Source organism: Aquarana catesbeiana, linkage group LG03 (genome assembly GCF_042186555.1).
Source record: "Aquarana catesbeiana isolate 2022-GZ linkage group LG03, ASM4218655v1, whole genome shotgun sequence".
Taxonomy (NCBI): Eukaryota; Metazoa; Chordata; class Amphibia; order Anura; family Ranidae; genus Aquarana; species Aquarana catesbeiana.
The window spans coordinates 187,988,933-188,013,196 of NC_133326.1; the positions used below are offsets into that span (position 1 = coordinate 187,988,933).

General features: G+C 46.3%; 1 protein-coding gene across 5 annotated transcripts in view; it reads right to left on the reverse strand.

Moving 5' to 3' along the window:
* ATXN7L1 (ataxin 7 like 1) overlaps window positions 1–24,264 on the reverse strand; it is a 208,627-nt gene that overhangs the window by 11,231 nt on the left and 173,132 nt on the right. For 4 of the 5 annotated variants that reach the window (XM_073619654.1, XM_073619651.1, XM_073619652.1 and 1 more), the window contains 2 exons: window positions 16,410–17,334; window positions 1,844–1,918 (listed from right to left, as the gene is read on the reverse strand). In XM_073619654.1, coding sequence (XP_073475755.1) covers window positions 1,844–1,918; window positions 16,410–17,334 — 1,000 coding nt within the window. Of the gene's footprint in view, window positions 1–1,843; window positions 1,919–11,787; window positions 12,058–16,409; window positions 17,335–24,264 lie in introns of all 5 variants that reach the window. The other variant, XR_012242831.1, reaches the window with a different exon arrangement.

The following is a 24,264-nucleotide window of genomic DNA, read 5'->3' on the forward strand; positions in this document are numbered from 1 at the left end:
GAGGGGTGCAGGCTGTCTGACATCCACAGAGGGCTACAGAATGTTTATGGAGATGACACCATTGACAAGAGAAATGCGCACAGATGGATAAAGTTGTTTAAAGAAGGGGAAATCAGTGCTGGAGACAAACCACACAGTAGGAGACTTTCAACTGCGACTACTGACACGAATCCTCAGTGAGTGGACAAATCAATTTGCATGGACAGGCGAGTCACAATGTGTTAGCCTGATACACAACTGGACTGTCACAATGCCATACAGAAGCAGGTGGAAGACTTAGGATATTGGAAAGTGTGTGCAAAGTCTGTACCTCCGCAGTTGACACAAGATTAGAAGTAGAGAAGGGTGGAAGTCTGCTCTGATCTGCTGGAAGCATTTGAAGCCAATGAATACACAATTTTTATTTTATTTTTTTCCCCCTCGCCAATCTAGTAACTGAGGATGAAACGTGGACATATCTTTATGATCCAAAAACAAACAAATCAGTCAATGGAATAGTGTCACACCTCTTCCCTAATGCCTAAGACGTTCAAGAGCCAGCGATCAGCACAGAAAGTCACAGTGACTGTTTTTAGGATGAACAAGGCCGTACCGTGAGCAACAAGTGGTACATTGAGGCCCTTGAGAATCTTAGAAAAGCCATTAGGAGGAAGATACTGAACAAGAATCTGAAAACGATCCACATTCATCGTAACAATATGTGACCACACACATATTTGGCAAAAAATCAGGCGATAGCCAAATCCAACTAGTCAGTAAGCCACCATACAGCCCAGATTTAGTGCCCTAAGCCACCATACAGCCCAGCTTTAGTGCCCTCTGACTTCCACTTGTTTGGTCCAATGAAGGACAGTCTTTGGGGACAAAAATTTGATGATACAGACGAGGTGAAGTGGAGACAAAGAACAGTGCACAACAGAATTTTTCCAAAGAGGATTCGAGAGTTGAGTCCATGATGGCGCAAATTCACAGTTTATGATGGAGACTATGTTGAGTAGTACCTTTGTACAGAGGAAGATTTACTCTATTAGCATGTGAAATTTGAGCGACCTAAGTTAATAATAATGTTATGCCCACTTTTGCATTACTTTCGGTACAGCCCTCATACATACTGTAAAAGCACTGCAAGAAATGGTAAGGTTCAAAGAGCACAAATCTATTGCAATCGGATTTCAGTTTACTCAGTCATGGAGAAATTCCATTGGATTGCTATAGGTTAATACACTTTGCACATAAAAGATTCTTAAATTCAGACACAGGGGCTACATTACCATCAATTCTATACCATGATATTAAATAAATGGTAGGTTACAGGCAGAGCAATGTTTTTAGAAAAAAATTGACGGCTGGCTGCTCACAAAGCTGATATTTTAGTTATGTTTGGTTGATAAGTTGAATCACAAATTGGGTTAAATATCTAGAGTAAGTTGGTAGTAAGACATCCCCAATGGGACACCGAGCAACCATACCACTAGAAAAACGAAAAGATTTAAGAAGCTGTGGGGTGACTCAACCCACTGCCACCCACATCAAAACCAAAGAGGACTTTTAGATCCTTTCCAACCTCACAAATAACTTTAACATCATGGAAATATGACAAAACTGTGTCCCTTCTTGTCACTAGATACATAAAAAAAGCCATACAAATGTTTTTCTTTTAAATTCTGAACACGCAGAAATCAACTGAATGTCTACATAATATCTTTAGTAATGTATTATAGCATCTATAAAATATGATCTTTTCACATGAAGTTTAGTCACAAACTGATCACAGTTGGTTAAAATACAGCAAAATTGTATCCCAAATATTCAAATACAAATTGCCAATCAGGTAGCTACTTACTTGCTTGTTGTGTGCAGTATTTGATGTACTTGAAGTAGTAGACTGTGACAAAGCTACGCTGCTACTTTTCCCCATCTGGTAAGAGACAAAGAAATTTAGTGCAGAAAGTGTATTCTAGAAAAAAAAAAAAAAAAATTAAAATTCTATTAACACAGGGTAATAAAAACGGGAGGTTTCTGGCCATGTTAGCGCATCATGACACCCCCTTACGATTGTCCCAGCGATAAAAAAAAATGGGGGATCCAAGGTGACCTTTCTAGACGACATATTACAAGAGTTTAGGTTCTTTTATAGCAGTCTCTATACCTCTTTATTGCCACCAAATTACGACCCTGTTGCTATGTACCCTCTCTTGGACATGGTAGCTCTGGGTTGGCTTTCTGACTCTGAATTTCTAGTAGGACCTATTACTTCAGAGAAGGTCGGATGGCCTCCCAATTGAAATTTACAAAGCACATTGTGCAGAGTTGGCTCCTCGGTTAGCTACCTTGTACACAGATTGTCTGGTGAACGACACACTCCTCTCCTCCATAAGCGAGACTCTCACATTGTTCTGATCCATAAAAGTCCTAAAGATTTAGCTCTCTGTGCTTCCTACAGGCCAATAGCTTTATTAAATCTGGACATCAAAATTCTTACCAAGCTTTTAACGAATAGATTAAATAGCATTCTTCCTACGGTTATAGACTCAGACCAAATGGGATTTATATCCGGTGAATCCACAGATATAAATATCCATAGACTCTTCACTAACATCCATGCCCCTCACTCCAACCCAGGTACATGGGTAATTGCTTTCCTGGACACAGAAAAAGGGCTTGACACAGTGGAATGGGAGTACTTGTGGGAAGTCATGAGACGTATGGGATTCCCGCCTGTCTTCATTCAATAGTTGCGTACATTATACAAGAACCCTTCCGCATCAATTAAATTGGGAGGTCACCCATCAGGTTCTTTTTCACTCCATAGGGGCACGTGGCAGGGCCGCCTCCTCGCCATGGCTCTATTAGCCATGGAACTGATAGCGGAGGCCCTCCGCAGCTCCCTGGAAATCAAAGGCCTCTGTGTTGGCTGGTTGGAGGAGAGGCCCTGTATCTGCTCCTTTTTCCTAATGACCCAGGTCCTTCTCTGCAGGGTGCTCTCCGTGGAAGTCCATAATGACGAAACCAGTCAGGGCGTGACCAACACGACACCTCCGTAGTGACGCTGTGCACTCCACCGTCCTCCACCGCCTACACGGAATTACGGCTCTCTGCAAAGATACACTAGCTCCATCCTGGACGGCTGATAATGGTGATAGCGCCCTCTGGGTCATATACTTTTTTGTGCTTGTGATTTTTAAACTTGATGTGCACAGTTTTTACTAAGGGGTCTGCTTGTATATGGGGGGTTCTGTCTAAAAATAAACGAGATTACGCTACGTGCTGACTTTCTTGTATTTTATGATACAACTCGTGAGCCCCTGTACTGGTGGATCTTGATGGCGATGTAGACTTAGCATCTGAGTGGCTGTTGTTCATTCGACACAACGCTGACTTATTTTGAGATTCTGGGGAGTTTGACCCCCTGGGGGAGTGTGCTGAAAAAGATGGAATTGGTTCACTTTTTCTGGTGAAAGGTGCACGTTTTTGACCACTTTCATTCTACAATCAAAACCCTTTTTGAACTGTCTGCTTTACCATCTACTGCCTATAGACTTTTGTTTGTGGGGAAGAGCATATACTGTGATAGTGCATTTATATCACGTTTCATTTTAGCACTGTTTTAGTATTTTAATAATCTAGTGTTTGAACTGCTTATTTTTATACTACTGTTTGGTATTTTTTCCTGCTCTTTTTAACAGCTGCTTAGTACCTTGTAAATATTGGGATAGTTATATTTCAAGGATTACACTCATTTCTGCTAACAGTTTTGTGGGATTGATCTGACGCTGAGTAGGTGCCTTTTCTAGGCCTTGTTTATGCACCTCTCCTTTTAGACACATTTAAGTATCTAGGTATAGTGATTTCTGATCGGTTAAGGATTACATGCAATAAAACTTGTAACCAACGCTTGCTGTTGTTAAGGCGAGACTTAAGGCATGGGGAGAACTTGCCACTTTCATTACTTGGCCCGTATAAACCTTGTAAAGATGAAAATCTTATCTAAATTCACTTTACACTGCGACAGTTCTGGAGGCAGCGGTGCTCTCCTCTACGGAAGCTCTTCAGTTGCTACTATATCGTGGACACAATGCCCCTTAGCCACTAACGCCTTCGAGGCTCACCGTCCTTAAAGCTTGGAGGTTGACTGAGACTACTCCAGGTAATACTCCGCAAACACCCCCTCATGGATTAATCCCACCCTAACTAAATTTCTACTCTCTCCCGGATCCCCATGCCTGGACCAAACTCCATATAAAATCATTGTAGCACATAGTGGATCAAGGAAAAATGCTTTAATTTCCTACTATTTGTTCAAAATATAATGTCCCTTCCTCCTACTACTTTAGATATTGGCAATTATCCCACACCTTTAGTAGCCAATTTCCTGAACCCTCATTGCACCTCTCCATGTCAACTCTCGGGGAGACGGTGCGAACTGACTGCTCATCAAATCCTATGTAGGTTCTCTACAATCATTTCTGCTATGTTACACTCATAGTTGTCAGTGCTATGTAATAAATGGTTGATGGATATATCAGATCTTGACGAGGACAACTGGTAGGATATCTGGGATTTGCCTTTTAGACAGCTTGTCTCCCTTAGAGATTGCCTCATCCAATTTAAAATAGTGCACCAAGCTTTTCATACTCCACACAGGGTGCACAAAATGGTCCAAAACGAACTACCAGACTTCTGGAGATATTCTCATTCTAGGGGTACAGGGAGCTGGCGAGTAGGGACCTATCAGGGGGGGGGGGGCACAGGAGTCACTCGATTTCTGCTGAACACAACAATCACTTGAATACTCTTGAACGTTTGATATATTTTGGAGTTTTACACATTAACTTCTTTTGCATTATTACAGTTATTTATTATAATTTTTCATTTTTTCACCACGCCATTTTACGGTGTTCTACTTATTTGGGACTGTTACATTTTTGGAACTTGTTGCTTTTTATACAATTTCTTGTGTATTAGATATAACTTTATGAGATCATTTTTTTATTTTTATGTAAGCCTTTGATGTCATCAGGCTTTAGTATTATGAACACATCACTGTGATTATCTTTATCTACTAACTTATATATTATCTTTCACATGTATAAGCCACTAGGTTTTTTACATCACTGCTGTTTCTATGACCGGATGGGGTTTGTATGTGTGGGATTAACCACTCTGGATTTATAGGCATACATGTCCATTCACATACACCCGGGTCACCAAACCACATGTGACAGCTAGGAAGGTAGCGCCAACCACCCCAACCTGTTTTTTGTACATTCACATCTTTAGGTCTTGCCCAGCTATTGCACAATACTGGGAGGAGGTGGTTAGGATTACACAAAGTGTTTGCGGTCAAGACTTTTCCCCCTCTATTCTGAGTCTGCTTGTTGGGCCTGGTTGAGGAGCTGGCCCCTATGGTGGCAGAACGGACACTCTTGGGACTACTGTTATTTTATGCTAGGTAGACAATAACTTTGGCCTGGGAAAAAAAACCCTCCTACAGTCTCAGTCTGGATGAATCTGGTCAACTCCGCCATACCTCTCTTTAAGGACACATACTATAATAGAGGTTGTCCTAGAAAATTTGACAACGTTTGGGGCAAATGGATTAAGGATGACTCCACGGCACACGTTTGCAACCAAAGAGTTTGGCCAGAGAGGCCCTTCGGGGCTATATTATCTGATTGTATTATATTTTAAAGTTTTGGGGTGATCTGCACACAATTTTAGAGTGGTTTGTTTCACCTTTATTGTTGTTGAAGACCATACGGGGCTCCGGCGGTCTGCCCTGTTGCCCCTGCATGGGTGATGCCTGTGTTATTAAAATCCAAATAAAAAGATTTAAAAAAAAAAGAAGTTCTATTAACACGAGTGCACCGTCCTAACCATTGTAAAAGAAACTTGTGTTTTCTTTGGCTTCACCAAAACTTTTAGCTGTGTAGATGCCAATTCATATATAAGGTTTTCAGGCAATACTGTATGCTGCTCTTGCACAAATGGGAAGAGAAAGCCTGGCCGTTGCACACCTCACCCAGGCCAAGTGGTTAGGTGGTGAAAGCAGGTAAAAGCAGCCTCAGCTCGATTAATCCAGACCACAACTTCAACATGTTTCATGCCACCCTAGGGACTTAATCAAGGAGATCTCCATGATTAAGCCCCGAGGGCAGGGAAAAACATGTTGGAGTTGTGGTCTGGATGAATCGAGCTGAGGCCACTTTTACCTGCTTTCACCTACTAAGCATATGTAAATAGAAAGTGCAATCAGCTCAAAAATAACCCCCCCCCCCCAAATGCAAGCTGAACACTAAAATACTTTCACAAAAATCAGTAACAAATGATACAAATATAAGAAGTGCAGCACAATAAAACACAGTCCAATATGCTGGTGAACAACAAGTCCCAGAGAGAAAAGAAAAGATGACTCCACCGGTCAAGATCAGCAATATCAAATGAATGGTGACAGACCCTCCACCTTTAATCTAAGTTCTACGCTCACCTCAGAGCATGGATCCCAGAGCTAACAAGTAGTCATGCAAGCAGGTCCCACACAAATGGTAGGCAGCAAAACAGGTCAGTTTGAACTTCTCCTCCAGATCGACAACCTCAGAGGGGGCATCAAACCGTATACATATAAAGAAAGGGGAGATCTAAGTGCTCACTGTGGAATCATTTAAAATTTATTTAAGTCCAAATATGGACTACTCACATGAGTTGAAGACAATACAAGCATATAGCACAACAGTGTGCTGTTTGTTTCAAAGGATGGCAGCAGGTGACGTCATCCGTGCGTGGCTCCTCCCCCGTACAATCGTCAGAACTTCCTCAGTGGGGCGGGGCCACAGCGTCACCCAGCAGCTTACTTCTCCAATACTGACCAGGTATCAAAATCCCTTCCTCCAGTGAGGATGATGAACCAACCGAGTACTCCTGTATTGGCCCCGAAACCACATACACCATCCCATAACTTTCAACAAAATTGTCCCTTTTATCCATAAAGGGGACGTGGAGGCAATGTGAGGGGAGGTAGGGGGAGGGGTGGCACACACTACCCTCCACCACCTTCGGAAATGCATTTCTGAGATGATACAAATTATCAACAAAGTCAGATGTCTAGAGGTAAACCCAATTATCCATTTGGCCCTAGGGGAGGTTATCATCAAAATACCACTCAATATAACGGTTGGAAGGATGAGTGCTATCATCATGAGAACCCCATTCCTACAAATAATCGCTTCGTCCCATTGTCAGATAGAGATGAACGAGTGTTTTTTTTTTGTTTTGTTTTTTAGGGAACCCCAACCCCCAATGATGGGGACCGCCTATACAAAACACCCACTGGAAACAGGACGGGGCAAAAAAGAATAGAACGAGAGGAAGGAGAGCAGGAAGGAGAACAGTTAAAAAAAGATAAGATCCCACTAGGTACTGGTATTTACAATATTAGTGGCACTAATCTATCAGATGACAAATTAAGAGTTCTTGATAAAGGACACAGATTCACTCCAGTTCAGAATTTTAACAAATTCCAGACTTATGTCAAAAGTTATTACAAAGTTATTATAAAAGTTATTACAAAAATTTGTTAGGACACTTAATATTAAAAAATACTTTTTGTCCAAACCCGCTGAAAGGTCTTTTTTAACTTTAGTCGGGACTCATTCGAATCTTAGGAACAAATCAATCAGTGTTTAACCCGCCGTACGTGGACACTAAACACACCGAAGTGTTTAAAAATATGGTGTTAAGTGATCTAGATTCAATGAAAGTTAGAAAAATTAGAGACCCCGCTTTTATAAAAAAAAAAAGGGCATCACCTCTTTAGAATCCAAAAAAGAAGTGGTGATTCACCCAGCCGATAAGGGGGGAGGTTTAGTAGTGACAAGCAAGGAATTTTATAAGGGGGAATTGGGTAGTTTATTGGGGTACGCTAATACATATAGATTACTGAAAAGTGATCCTATCTTTGAGTTCAAAGAAGATTTGGGTCTTTTAGTTCACAAGGGCCCGAAACGAAAAGTTCTTACTAAAAAGGAAGCCAATTATTTAGATCCTAGTTAGTGCCTGTACGACTCCAATTGTATATTTTTTTGCTGAAGGTCCATAAGGATGCTATACATCCGCCGGGGAGACCTATAGTAAACTGCATACAATTAGTTTCAGCACATTTAGGCCAGTATATTGATCATTTCCTTAAGCCTATCATCTCAGAGACCAAGGCTTATCTTAGAGACACCAGTTTATTCAGATTTTGGAGGAGGTTCCCTGCAGGAGTAATAGTACATTGTTTACTGCAGATGTCAGTTCTCTATATACTATCATTAGCTATTCTGATGCTGTCTTTTCTGTTAAATGTGCTCTGTTAAAATCTGATCTTACTAGTAGACATAGAAAATTCATATTACAATGTTTAAAATTCTGCCTAACCAAGAATTATTTCTGGTACGACAGAAATTTCTATCTACACACCATGGGAGTTGCCATGGGGGCCAAATTTGCCCCCAGCGTGGCAAATTTGTTTATGGCCTTGTAGGAGGAGGAAAGTATTTTTCAGGAACGCCCTAACCAATTAAAGTACTATAAACGATACATTGATGAGCTCATCATGATTTGGGAGGGTGACATGTCTAGCCTTGAAGCATTTATGCTGAAGTTGAATACCAACACTAAAAACATCTCTTTCTTGGAGCATGGATACCCAGAAAATGGTGTTCCTTGATTTATAGGGAGGGAGCTGTATTCAAGACACAGAATTTTTTTAAGCCAACTGACCGGAATGGTTATATCCCATAAAAGTTGGCTTTGTAATATTCCTAGAGGGCAATTTATTCGCCTAAGGCGTAATTGCTCTTCTAATACTGACTTTTTAGCCCAATCTCAAATCTTGGCAGAGAGATTCCACCAAAAGGGGTTATCATGCGGACCAAATTTAGAATGAGATAGAGAAGATTGGTGTCCTGGATAGAACTAGTTTGATCTTGGATTCTAATAATAAAAAGGATGCTAAATATGAATTTAAAATGGTTCTGGATTTTAATATTACACAGGCAATTTGAAAGGATTGTAAACAAAACATTGGGAGGTATTGAGGAAAAACAAAATACTGGGAAAAGTCCTTCATCCACGCCCCTAATTTATTTACAAAAGAGCCCCCACCTAGGGATGTCATAGCCCCAGGAGTCATTGAGCCACCCATTTTAAATGAAAATAGAATTTTCTTTCCTTTCGGGTTTTTATGCTTGTGGACGGTGTCCAGCATGCAAACAGTGCGGATTTAACGTAAAACAACGCAAGGAGTTTGCCTCTTTTTCCACTAATAGGACATATCAAATCAAAAATCTTATTACGTGTGGCACCCGTGGAGTGGTCTATATGTTGGAGTGCAGTTGTGGACTCCAATATATAGGCTAAAGTTCGCGATCCCTGAGTGCTCGCATCGGGGAGCACGTTAACAATATTGAAAAGGGCCTCAGGACCCATAGTAGAGCTGCACGATTCTGGCTAAAATGAGAATCGCAATTTTTTTCTGCTTAGAAGATAGATCACGATTCTCACGGCGTAACATCATCTTTCATATTAAAACAAAAAAAAAATTGGGCTAACTTTACTGTTTTGCTTTTTTTTATTCATTGAAGTGTATTTTTTCCCAAAAAATTGTGTTTGAAAGAACGCTGGGCAAATACAGTGTGACATAAAAAATTGCAGCAATTGACATTTTATTCCCTAGGGTCTCTGCTAAAATATATATAATGGTTGGGGGTTCCAAGTAATTTTCTAGCAAAAAATGTTGATTTTCACTTAAGAAACAAGCGTCAGAAAAAATTTAGGGACTTTAAGTGGTTAAACTTCCTGCATTTACAGTTGTTAAAAACTTGGCAGACTGCCTGGATTTTTTTCTTTACACACAAGTTTATCCCTTTGATCTAAGAAGGAAGAGTTAGTTACAATGTTTCATGTTAAAAACTTAGCAGACTGCCCGGATGTTTTCTTTTGACAGCTGAGTGAGCAGATAAGTCTCTCCACTTGTTATATGAAAGAATTGGCAAACTGCAATAGAGATTGTCAGGTGGGTTGAATCAAGATCACGATTTTTTAACGATTAATTGTGCAGCTCTAACCCATAGCGTGTCTAAACATGTTAGACAATGCCATAACAGGGATCCTAGACGCTTAAAATTTTGGGGCATTGAAAGGGTGGACAGACATTGGAGGGGTGGCAATTTTATCCGCCACATCAGCCAAAGAGAATCATTCTGGATTGTGGAGGCTAAAGTTTTAACGCCTGAAGGGTTAAATGTTGATTTCGACTTTAACTGCTTTATTTCTAGCAAATACATTTTTTAAATAATGAGAAATTTTTAATAATTTTTATGAATTTTAAATAAGGGTTTTATGATTTTTTGTGATGTTTTAGAGGATGGCATCGGGTGAGGTCTCATATATAAAGTACATTAAGGAGCAGGGGTCTGACTGGGAACGTATTTTTAAATACTATTTTCTTTATAGGTCTTTTTCGTGATTGCATTTTATTAAATACATTTGCACATATGACTTTATTAGGGCCTGTTTCGATGCCCGGAGCACAGACTGGCCGCTAGTTCATGTTTATTTACAAGCCTCGTACATCGCCACTTGTTTGTGTTGTTCGTTGGTATGACAACGGAATACTATAAGTAAGCTGCTGGGTGACGCTGTGGCCCCACCCCACTGAGGAAGTTCTGACAAACGTAACGCGTAAGGGGGGAGGAGCCACGCACGGATGACGTCACCCACTGTCATTCTTTGAAACAGCACACTGTTGTGCTATATGCTTGTATTGTCTTCAACTCATGTGAGTAGTTTGTATATGGACTTAAATAAATTTTAAATGATTACACAGTGAGCACTTAGATCTCCCCTTTCTTTATATGTATACGGTTTGATGCACCCACTGCGGTTATCAATCTAGAGGAGAAGTTCAAACTGACCTGTTTTTCTACCTACCTTTTGTGTGGGACCTGCTTGCATGACTACCTGTTAGCTCAGGGGTCCATGCTCTGAGGTGAGCGTAGAACTTAGACTGAATGTGGAGGGTCTGTCACCATTAATTTGATATTGCTGATCTTCACCGGTGGAGTCATCTTTTCATCTCTCCGAGACTTGTTGTTCACCAGCATATTGGACTGTGTTTTATTGCGCTGAACTTATATTTTTTTCGCTTACTAAGCACTCGGGCCAGATGAGGTGTGCGGTGGCCAGGCTATCTCTTCCCATTTTTGCAGCATGCTTTGGGTCTGGATGGACCTTTCCTCAGCCTGCACCCTCACTAACCAGCGGCATCCAACTCATCGGACCTTGACAGCCTGAGTAGGAACCCTTAAGCATTTGCTATGCTGCTCTTGTTGCAGAAAAATTTGACTCTTTAGGCTGTAAAGGACATAGGACCTTGCTGTTCCCTATTTGTTTTAAAAATACATCAAAATATCACTTGCCTTAGAATAGCCTCTCTCAACCGGGGTTCCTCCTGAAGTTGTAAGGGGTTCCTTGGGCAGTGGAAAATTGATCTCCCACCTACAATGACCACCAAAGTAAGGGGTTTCTTCTACATGGCCACTACTGTTAGGGGACACCACCACTAGCATTAGGGGACATCACAATTTTCACTATCAGCAATTTTTCTGTTATTATTCATTGCATTTCATGATCCTTATTGAAAATAATGTTGTCATATACAGCAGTTAAAAAAATGTTCTGCAAATACTCACGGTACTCCACCTTCTTTTAATTTAAAACTTTCTACAATTTTTAAAACAAACGTACCTTGACCTGCAAGTATAATCATATTTATCGGCTTCCTCAAAACCTGAACATTTTTTCAAGGGTTCCTCCAGGATATAAAGGTTGAAAAGGCCGCCTTAGAAAATATCACTGAAATATAATTATCTCCTAAATCTCGTAGATTTTCTGCTGCTGGGAACTGACTTTTCCAGCTGTTTCTCTTGAACTGGCCACACAGGAGATAGTCTGATTATTTGTTTGAAAACCTAGAGACTACCAAATAATCCTGTTCCTATGACATCTATTTCAGCCCTGTCAACAGACAGAAAAACTACTTCAATAGTCTCAACAGGTAATGAATACTTTCAGATGGCATAATATGCCCACTCAGCCTAAAGCAAGCAAAACTGTCCATTTCCAATATCCAACATGTTACTGAAATTTCACCTTATCTAGTCACATCAACAGGACACATGTAAATTAGAGAACACCAATGCAGACTATTCAAAACACGAACAAGAAAATTGTATTCAATTACATGGGAATTTTCCATTGATGAAATATAGTTTTTTTTACATGTATCTAGGCCAACTTTTCAAGGGGTGCTGCAGCATCCTGGTTGGAAAAGGCTGTCAAGATTGAGCTACCACTGCTCCTCTGAACTGACAGACTGCTTTCACACTGAGGCGCTGTACAGGCGCTACAAATAGAGCCTGCATGGCGCCTGTAAAGAGCCTCTCCTCTCACTTCAGTGTAAAAGCCTGAGTGCTTTCACACTGGAGCGGTACGCTTGCAGGACGGTAAAAAAAAAGTCCTTTTTTACCGTCATCTTTGCAGCAGTGTATACACCGCTCCTAAAGCACCCCTGCCCATTGAAATCAATGGGGCAGCCCCGCCAAACCACTGACAAAGCGCTACTACAGAGGCGATTTGCGGGCAGTTTTAACCCCTTTTCGGCCGCTAGCGGGGGTTAAAAGCGCCCCGCTATCGGCCAACTAGCGCTACTAAAATGACGGTAAAGCGCCTACCGCCGACGCCTCAGTACAGAGCAATGGAAGGGGGATGAGTGGTCCTAAGTTATTACCTGCTTGAGTCGGAGCATGCTGTACTGAACAATGCAGTACGTGTGCATACAGTACTGCAGTTTTTAAAAAGGTTGTATGTGTATATATATATATACACACACACAACATACACACACACACACATATATATATATATATATATATATATATATATATATATATACACACATACACACACAGTGGATATAAAAAGTCTGCACAGCCCTGTTAAAATGTCAGGTTTCTGTGATGTTAAAAAATTAGACAAAGATAACAATCATTTCAGAACTTTTTCCACCTTTTATGTGGGGGAGAGGGGAGTAAAAATAAAACAATAAAATAATGTGGTTACATAAGTGTGCACACCCTCTTATAACTAGTAATGTAGCTGTGTTCAGAATAAAGCAAAGACAGAGGGAGAGCAGCGCCACCGAAGTGCAGTATTATTAAGACTTCTTTCTTCCATAAAAGACAATTGGTAACTCACAAGATGTATGAGATGTCAGCGCATGTGGGATTCATAATGTGGTTCATCCGCTTGTGGGGAAGACAATATTCTCACTGGTGAAGAGGCAACTGATGGGTCCAGGGACGCCGGTGGTTCCCAGCGATTCTAGACACTCAGGACGGCTCACAGATAGCAGTGTATGTCCCTTCCAGTTGGAGAGAGAGCAGGGAGGAGCGCGCGTTTGGAGAATGCGTGCTCCTCCATCAGATAGCACGCATCCTCCGAACGCGTGCTCCTGCCCGCTCTCTCTCCAACTGGAAGTGACATGTACTGCTGTCTGTGAGCCGTCCTGAGTGTCTAGAATTGCTGGGAACCACCGGCGTCCCTGGACCCATCAGTTGCCTCTTCACCAGTGAGAATATTGTCTTCCCCACAAGCGGATGAACCACATTATTAATCCCACATGCGCTGACATCTCATACATCTTGTGAGTTACCAATTTTTTTTTTATCCACTGTATGTATGTATTTATATATACACACACACACATACATACACAAAAATACATACAGTATCTCACAAAAGTGAGTACACCCTTCACATTTTTGTAAATATTTTATTATATCTTTTTATGTGACAACACTGAAGAAATGACACTGCCACAATGTAAAGTAGTGAGTGTACAGCTTGTATAACAGTGTAAATTTGCTTTCCTCTCAAAATAACACACAGCCATTAATGTCTAAACCACTGGCAACAAAAGTGAGTACACCCCTAAGTGAAAATGTCCAAGTTGGGCTCAAAGTGTCAATATTTTGTGTGGCCATCATTATTTTCCAGCACTGCCTTAACCCTCTTGGGCATGGAGTTCACCAAAGCATCACAGGTTGCCACTGGAGTCCTCTTCCACCCATGACGACATCACGGAGCTGGTGGATGTTAGAGACCTTGCGCTACTTCACCTTCCGTTTGAGGATGTCCCACAGATGTTCAATAGGGTATAGGTCTGGAGACATGCTTGACCAGGCCATCACCTTTACTCTCAGCTTCTTTAGCAAGGCAGTGGTCATCTTGGAGGTGTGTTTGGGAACGTTCTGTTGGAATACTGCCCTGCGGCCCAGTCTCCGCTGCTCTGCTTCAGTATGTCACAGTACATGTTGGCATCCATGGTTCCCTCAATTAACTGTATCTCCCCAGTCCCGGCAGCACTCATGCTGCCCCAGACCACGACACCCCCACCACCATGCTTGACTGTAGGCAAGACACAATTGTCTTTGTACTCCTCACCTGTTTGCCGCCAGACACGCTTGACACCATCTGAACCAAATAAGTTTATCTTGGTCTCATGAAACCACAGGACATGGTTCCAGTAATTCATGTCCTTAAGTCTCTTTGTCTTCAGCAAACTATTTGCGGGCTTTCTTGTGCATCATCTTTAGAGGAGGCTTCTATCTGGGACGACAGCCATGCAGACCAATTTGATGCAGTGTGCGGCGTATGGTCTGAGCACTGACAGGCTGACCCCCCAACCCTTCAACCTCTGCAGCAATGCTGGCAGCACTCATACATCTATTTCCCAAAGACAACCTCTGGATATGATGCGGGGCACATGCACTCAACTTATTTGGTTAACCATGCAAGACCTGTTCTGAGTGGAACCTGTCCTGTTAAACCGCTGTATGGTCTTGGCCACCATGCTGCAGCTCAGTTTCAGGGTCTTGGCAATCTTTTTATAGCCTAAGCCATCTTTATGTAGAGCAACAATTTTTTCAGATCCTCAGAGAGTTCTTTACCATGGGGTGTCATGTTGAACTTCCAGTGACCAGTATGAGAGAGTGAGAGCGATAACACCAAATTTATCACACCTGCTCCCCATTCATACCTGAGACCTTGTAACACTAACGAGACACATTACACCGGGGAGGGAAAATGGCTAATTGGGCCCAATTTGGACATTTTTACTTAGGGGTGTACATTAATGGCTGTGCGTTGAGTTATTTTGATGGGACAGCAAATTTACACTGTTATACAAGCTATACACTCACTACTTTACATTGTAGCAAAGAGTAATTTCTTCAGTGTTGTCACATATAAAAATAATATATATATATATATATATATATTCATACACTCATACACTCACATATGTAAGCTTGTGTGTGTGTATGTGTGTGCGTGTGCGTGCGTGTGTGTGTATGTGTATGTTTATGAGTTTATGAATGTAGGTGTATATATGCATGTTTAGATGCGTGTGTATGTATGTACATATTTTTATTCCTGACACTTAATCCTGTACAATGAGAAATGCTTTTTTAGGGCTCGTTCACAATAGCGACAAGGACTGCCACTCCTCTCAAAATCTATCCATGCTCCATCTCACCACATTGAACTGGTACTATGCAGTTTGGTGCACATTAAAATGTGCTGCATTTGCCAATGCGTTGTGGTGCCATTAAGAATTAATGGCACCCCCATGCATCTGCTAAAAAGCAGCATGTTTGTGTGTAAGGAATGTGCACAATTTTGTGCGCATTCCCCAACACTCGTTAATTTAGGTCCTAGCCCTAAGCTGGGGTGCCTCAAAACTGAAAATACTTTTAAAGGGCACCATGACAAAAAAAAGGTTGTGAAACACTGATCTAGACAATAACTCGGTCATTCTGCAACAGTTTTCAATGTACAATAATAAAATAATTAATTGATTAAAAATATATACCACCATCATACAGTTTTTTTCCTAAAGGAGCATAATTGAATTATAATGATGCAACATGTAAGATTCCTCAGTCAAGACATTGTCTCTCAATCATCGTAAATGACATTTTTGAATCAAGAGTAAACCAGGGTAAATTCAATGTAATTTAATGAAAGTTAGTTTTTTTTCTGGCTTTTTCTTAATTAATGCTTCTTATGTAGAGAATCTTTATGTGATTATTTGGTGTGTTCAGGCAATAAAAAGACATTATTATTAAATCATTACCTATTTAATACTGAATTTGCAACTGGTTTAGTCTAGTTTTTAAACATTATTGCTGAAGGAGAAAATGGTCAAATATTCTTCAATATGGTTAGACAGTGACAGTCATTAAATACCATATAGGTGTGTAACTTGCATAGGTTTTTCCTTTCAAAAAAAGTGTCTATTAACTTACCTGTCTTGACATGGAGCTGTTTGGTGGATCTGGCACAGGAGATATAAGGTTGGTGGTGCTCTTTTTATGAACACTGTTCATACCAGGCATTTTAGTGATTTTGCAGGCCTTACTGCTTGCACTTGAGTTTTTACGCTTTTTACCCTCTGATTTTTCAAAGGGAAGAGGCAGCGAGGATACTGCATTGTGAACTGCCAGTGTATGCTCCCCAGGGTGATGTACAAGGGAAGACACTGACAGGCTTGAGTCAATACTGCTAACAACCATACTCATGTGTTTTATGGAGTCTGTTGAGCTACTAGATAAAGAAGTCCTTCCTGGTGATTCCAGTTTGGCACTAATTGGGCTTGTTCCATTGTTTGCATTGTGCACGGACACACTATTAAAGGAAGAAGTCGCCTGATAAGAGTTTATTGTCGCATTAGAGTTCAATACGCAGTTTTTCTTGTGGGACCCTGAAAACGTGGATGAGGATGACGTCTGCAAAGGTAATGATGAAGAAGAGGTGGAAGAAGGCGTCTGAGGCTTTTTCTTTTTGTTACTTGAAGGCTCATCACTCCGTGAAGACAGGTCTTTTGCTTTTGATGATTTGCCTGGTTTTGATTTTGACGGTTTGTGTGACGGGCTGGTGGTTGGCACAGGGGAAATGGCAGAAGGGGCTTTGAAAGTGGAGTCCATGATATTTAGCGTTGTCGTGACATGGGGGAATGCTGTGGTGTGTGACGCAACAAAGTTTGTGTCAGACGATGAAACAAAGGATGTACTGGACAAGATATAAGGGGAGGTGGTTCTGGAATTAGTGGGTGGGGAGGGTAGGTACACTGAACTTGGGCTGCTGAAGGGCTGCAGAACAGATGCAGGAAAAGGACTGCCAATATGTGCTGCTGGAGAAGGCATTGGACTATCCGCAGCTGGAGGAATTTTTCTTTGAAGAAAACAAGAAAAAAGATTTACAGCTTAATCATTTATGCATAGTTAATATACCAATTACCCACAATGGATACCAAGGTTGCACTGTCATAGATATCCATATTGTAAGTTATATGCATATTATAATGGTTTTTGTCAAATTTAAATTAAATTAGTTTACATTGACGCGAACCTAAAGTGCCATTAACCCTAAAAGCAAACAATTATTTTATTGCAGCTCAACAACTTTTAGATGTCTTAGTTGCATTGGTTTTCTATTTTAGGCTTTTCTTCTTTTATTTTCACTTGGTGAGCTAGCCAGTAAGTCTGTTTATTTTCAACACAACACACTATCCTGCGGATATAGCAGTTAGAGAGTTGAAAAATCCATGTAACACCAACAGGGGTGTTTACAATGGTCAGAATGTATTCATTTATGTAAAACCTTTCTCTCACAAAATAACAAAACTGTTGCTGTAACTGCTTAAAAAGTGTTAGCTGGCTTTGGCTTCAATTTGTTAGTGTATCTAAATCTTATAGTACATCTAACACTACCCTTCCCCCAGACTGACAATGTTACTGTCCAAAGATGTCTCTGTTGCTCCTTTATCCAGTGGGCACTCTACTACAAAAGGTGTGTTACTGGCCGGATCACCGGGTGAAACAGTGGAAAAAAAAGGCTAAAAAAAATTGAAAATCATCAGCTACAAATACTGTAGCTGCTAACTTTTAATAATAGGACACTTACCTATCCAAGGATCCAGTGCTGTCCTCAGCCGAGTTTAATCTTCAGCCTCTTTTGGATCCAGGCACCGCATGTTTACTTTGGGAAGCCGGCTGTGACTGCTTGTGGCTTCACAGCTGGCTTCCCAATGCTCATGTGCAAGCCGTGCTTTGTGAATGGTTCTGCAGCTTTCTGGGACCTTTGATGTGTCCTAGAGGGCTCTGGGGGAAGGAAGGGGACAAACTTCCGCGGTGATCCGCCCTGAAGAGAGAGCGTGTACCTGTCAAAACCAAGTACCTGCTCCCCCTCCAAAAAAAAAACAAGTAGGAAAACTTAAAGAGGAGTGGGGGGAGAAGGCAGACAAGTGGAACGCCCCCTTTTGGGCGAAGCTTCGTTTTAAAGTGACACTATCAACAAATTAAAATGTAGAAAAAAAAATTTGCCTCTAAAGATGAAATATTATACTTACCTATTTATCGTCTCACACTGCCAGTCCTTAATCCCTTGTAAAGCTACAGTCCCCTGGGGATCCTTTTAATTAGACACACATCTAGATTCCTGATCCCCTGAGTCCTGTATTTTTGTTCTACCAGCCCCTATGTCACTACAGGTCACATATAGTTACATATTTAGTCTGGTTGAAAAAAAGACACAAGTCCATCTAGTTCAACCAATAAAGGGGGGGGGGGATTCATACAATCTTATATACACAATTCTATACCCACAGTTGATCCAGAGGAAGACAAAAAAAACCCCCAGCAAAGCATGATCCAATTTGCTCCAGCGGGAGAAAAAAAATCCTTCCTGATCCTCCAAGAGGTAATTGGATATTCCTTGGATCAACTTTACCTATAAAAATTAGGACACAGTACTGACGTATCCAGTGCTACCTTGCATGGGGGACATGCGTACTCCCAGGATGCAGTGCTCAGATATGAGCACATTATTGCCTGGCCCAAACATTGCCAACTGATGAGGATAAGGTCATCAACATGTTGCTCACACAGGTTTTGACTCCTGGAGGAATGGCATGATACGGAAATATAGAGGTGGTGAGTATAAGTGGGTCAATAGTTAGGTTAGCAAGAAGACTGTCACTTTACCCTGAAGTTGCAGCACTTCTCGACAGTGCCCGACGCTTACCTCTCATTGTTATTGGCCTGTAAGGCAGCCCATTATAGTGTTAAAATACTAGGTAGCATGCAGGGGCGGACTGACAACTCATGGGGCCCCCGGGCAATAGAAGATAATGGGGCCCCCTGTGTCCCCGCCCACACGTAAGCCACACCTACACAAAGCCCCACCTACATAAATCACATGGCACACAGCGGGGCACATCACAGGGCATGAGGCGCACACCAGGGCACATCATGGGGCACAGGGCACATCAAGGGGCACAGAGCAGGGCACAAAACAGGGCATGGGCCACACAGCAGGGCACATCACAGGGCATGATGCGCACACCAGGGCACATCAGGGGGTACACAGCAGGGCACTGAGCAGATCACAGGGCATAGGGCACATCAGGGGGCACACAGCAGGGTTTATTATAGTGTACATAGCAGGGCACATTATTGAGCACAGCATGGTGCATCACAGGGGGCACAGGGCACATCAGAGGGTACACAGCAGGGCATGGGCCACACAGTAGGAACATCATGGGGTAACAGCTGGGCACACAGTAGGGCACATCGCAGGGCATGTGCCACATAGTAGGGCACACAGCAGAGCACAGGACACACAGTAGGGCACATCCCAGGGCACATAATTGGGAACAGGGCACATTAAGCAGTACACAGCAGGGCACATCAAAGGGCATGGGGCACACAGTAGGGTACATCAGGGGGTACACAGCAAAGCACAGGGCACATCAGGGAATACACAGCAGGGCACAGAGCACATCACAGGGCATAGGGCGAACAGTAAGGCCCCATCACAGGGCACACAGTAAGGAACATCATGGGTCACAGGGCACATTAGGTACACAGTAGGGCACATCACAAGGCATGGGGCACACAGTAGGACACATCAGGGGGTACACAGCAGAGCATGGGGCACAGCAGGGATTACACAGCACATCACAGGGCATGGGGCACACAGTAAAGCACATCACAGGGCACACAGTAGGTCACATCAGGTGGTACACAGCAAAGCATGGGGCACATAGCAGGGCACACAGCGGGGCATGGGGCACAGTATGGCACATCAGGGGGTACACAGCAGGGCACATCACAGGGCAAATAGGGCACAAAGCAGAACCCACAGGGCACACAGCAGAGCACTGGGATCCTCCAGACTCAGCACAGTGTCTCTCAGGGAAGCCATCAGAAATTTTGGGGCCCCTTTACACAGCCTTAGACCTGGCCCCCCCAGGTCTGACCACCAACATTCCCCAGGGCCCACCCACTGGCCACCCACCAAATCCTCCCACTGGCGTATACATGTTGCAGTCACAGCCTTAATTATACACCCTGTCACACTTACCAGGTGAAGCCCGCCAAGCATGACCCATTCAAGTGAATGGAGCCGCTCTGCAAACACCCTGCAACTGTGTTAAATGCATGCTAGTGTGGGATCCAAGGGGTTAAAGCAGGTGGTGAAAAGGCGATAAAATGCCTCCTCACTGCCTGCTTTAGCCCATTGGTCGCTGTGCTGCACAAGGTTGCAAGGTGTTTGGCAGGCGATATACCTGTTAAGTGTGACAGGGTGTACAATTCCTGTTGCAACATGTCTACAGCCATGGCCGCTGTAGTCAGGTGGTAAAGAGGAGGGGGAGGACACGGGGGGAACACCGTGGGGTGGGGGGGGGGGACACAGGGGAACACCGTGGGAGGGGAGGACACAGGGGAACACCGTGGGGAGGGGAGGACACAGGGGAACACCGTGGGGAGGGGAGGACACAGGGGAACACCGTGGGGAGGGGAGGACACAGGGGAACACCGTGGGGAGGGGAGGACACAGGGGAACACCGTGGGGAGGGGAGGACACAGGGGAACACCGTGGGGGGTGGGGACGACACAGGGGAACACCGTGGGGGGGGGGGACGACACAGGGGAACACCGTGGGGGGGGGGACGACACAGGGGAACACCGTGGGGGGGGACGACACAGGGGAACACCGTGGGGGGGGGGGACGACACAGGGGAACACCGTGGGGGGGGGGGGGACGACACAGGGGAACACCGTGGGGGGGGGGGACGACACAGGGGAACACCGTGGGGGGGGGGGACGACACAGGGGAACACCGTGGGGGGGGGGGCGACGACACAGGGGAATACCGTGGGGGGGGGGACGACACAGGGGAACACCGTGGGGGGGGGGGCGACACAGGGGAACACCGTGGGGGGGGGGGCGACGACACAGGGGAACACCGTGGGGGGGGCGACGACACAGGGGAACACCATGGGGGGGGGGACGACACAGGGGAACACCGTAGGGGGGGGACGACACAGGGGAACACCGTGGGGGGGGGGGACGACACAGGGGAACACCTGGGGGGGGGGGGGCGACGACACAGGGGAACACCATGGGGGGGGGCGACGACACAGGGGAACACCGTGGGGGGGGCGACGACACAGGGGAACACCGTGGGGGGGGGGGCGACGACACAGGGGAACACCGTGGGGGGGGGGCGACGACACAGGGGAACACCGTGGGGGGGGGGCGACGACACAGGGGAACACCGTGGAGGGGGGGGGGGCGACGACACAGGGGAACACCGTGGAGAGGGGGGGGGGCGACGACACAGGGGAACACCGTTGGGGGGGAGAGACACAGGGAAGACCGTGGGGGGGGAGAGAGACACAGAGGAAGACCGTGGGGGGGGGAGAGAGACACAGAGGAAGACCGTGGGGGGGGGGAGAGACACAGAGGAAGACCGTGGGGGGGGGGGGAGACACAGGGGAAGACCGTGGGGGGGGGGAGACACAGGGGAAGACCGTGGGGGGGGGGGGAGACACAGGGGAAGACCGTGGGGGGGGAGAGAAAAACAGGGGAAGACCGTGGGGGGGGGGGAGACACAGGGGAAGACCGTGGGGGGGGGGGGAGACAGGGGAAGACCGTGGGGGGGGGGGAGAGACACAGGGGAAGAACGTGGGGGGGGGGAGACACAGGGGAAGACCGTGGGGGGGGGAGAGACACAGGGGAAGACCGTGGGGGGGGGGGGAGACACAGGGGAAGACCGTGGGGGGGGGGGAGAGACACAGGGAAGACCGTGGGGGGGGGAGAGACACAGGGGAAGACCGTGGGGGGGGGGGGGAGAGACACAGGGGAAGACCGTGGGGGGGGGGGGGAGAGACACAGGGGAAGACCGTGTGGGGGGGGGAGAGACACAGGGGAAGACCGTGGGGGGGGGGGGGAAGTCACAGGGGAAGACCGTGAGGGGGGAGAGACACAAGGGAAGACCGTGGGGGGGAGAGACACAAGGAAGACCGTGGAGGGGGGGGGGGTGTCGAAAGACACAGGGGAACACCATGGGGGAGGGGGGAGGAGGACACAGGGGAACACCGTGGGGGAGGAGGACGCAGGGAAACACCGTGGGGGAGGAGGACACAGGGGAAGACCGGTGGGGGGGGAGAGAGACACAGAGGAAGACCGTGGGGGGGGGAGAGAGACACAGAGGAAGACCGTGGGGGGGGGGGGAGAGACACAGAGGAAGACCGTGGGGGGGGGGGAGAGACACAGAGGAAGACCGTGGGGGGGGGGAGACACAGGGGAAGACCGTGGGGGGGGGAGACACAGGGGAAGACCGTGGGGGGGGGACACAGGGGAAGACCGTGGGGGGGGGGAGACACAGGGGAAGACCGTGGGGGGGGGAGAGAAACACAGGGGAAGACCGTGGGGGGGGAGAGAAACACAGGGGAAGACCGTGGGGGGGGAGAGAAAAACAGGGGAAGACCGTGGGGGGGGGGAGACACAGGGGAAGACCGTGGGGAGGGGGGGAGACACAGGGGAAGACCGTGGGGGGGGGAGAGACACAGGGGTAGACCGTGGGGGGGGGGAGAGACACAGGGGAAGACCGTGGGGGGGGGAGAGACACAGGGGAAGACCGTGGGGGGGGGGAGAGACACAGGGGAAGACCGTGGGGGGGGGGAGACACAGGGGAAGACCGTGGGGGGGGGAGAGACACAGGGGAAGACCGTGGGGGGGGGGGAGAGACACAGGGGAAGACCGTGGGGGGGGGGGAGAGACACAGGGGAAGACCGTGGGGGGGGGGAGAGACACAGGGGAAGACCGTGGGGGGGGGGGGGAGTCACAGGGGAAGACCGTGAGGGGGGAGAGACACAAGGGAAGACCGTGGGGGGGAGAGACACAAGGGAAGACCGTGGAGGGGGGGGGGTGTCGAAAGACACAGGGGAACACCATGGGGGAGGGGGGAGGAGGACACAGGGGAACACCGTGGGGGGGAAGAGGACACAGGGGAACACCGTGGGGGGGAAGAGGACACAGGGGAACACCGTGGGGGGGAAGAGGACACAGGGGAACACCGTGGGGGGGAAGAGGACACAGGGGAACACCGTGGGGGGGAAGAGGACACAGGGGAACACCGTGGGGGGGAAGAGGACACAGGGGAACACCGTGGGGGGGAAGAGGACACAGGGGAACACCGTGGGGGGGAAGAGGACACAGGGGAACACCGTGGGGGGGAAGAGGACACAGGGGAACACCGTGGGGGGGAAGAGGACACAGGGGAACACCGTGGGGGGGAAGAGGACACAGGGGAACACCGTGGGGGGGAAGAGGACACAGGGGAACACCGTGGGGGGGAAGAGGACACAGGGGAACACCGTGGGGGGGAAGAGGACACAGGGGAACACCGTGGGGGGGAAGAGGACACAGGGGAACACCGTGGGGGGGAAGAGGACACAGGGGAACACCGTGGGGGGGAAGAGGACACAGGGGAACACCGTGGGGGGAAGAGGACACAGGGGAACACCGTGGGGGGGAAGAGGACACAGGGGAACACCGTGGGGGGGGGGGGGGGACACAGGGGAACACCGTGGGGGGGGGGAGGACACAGGGGAACACCGTGGGGGGGGGGGACACAGGGGAACACCGTGGGGGGGGGGCGACGACACAGGGGAACACCGTGGGGGGAGGGGGGGGGGCGACGACACAGGGGAACACCGTGGGGGGGGGGGGCGACGACACAGGGAAACACCGTTGGGGGGGGGACACAGGGGAACACCATGTGGGGGTCAGGGAGGACACAGGGGAACACCGT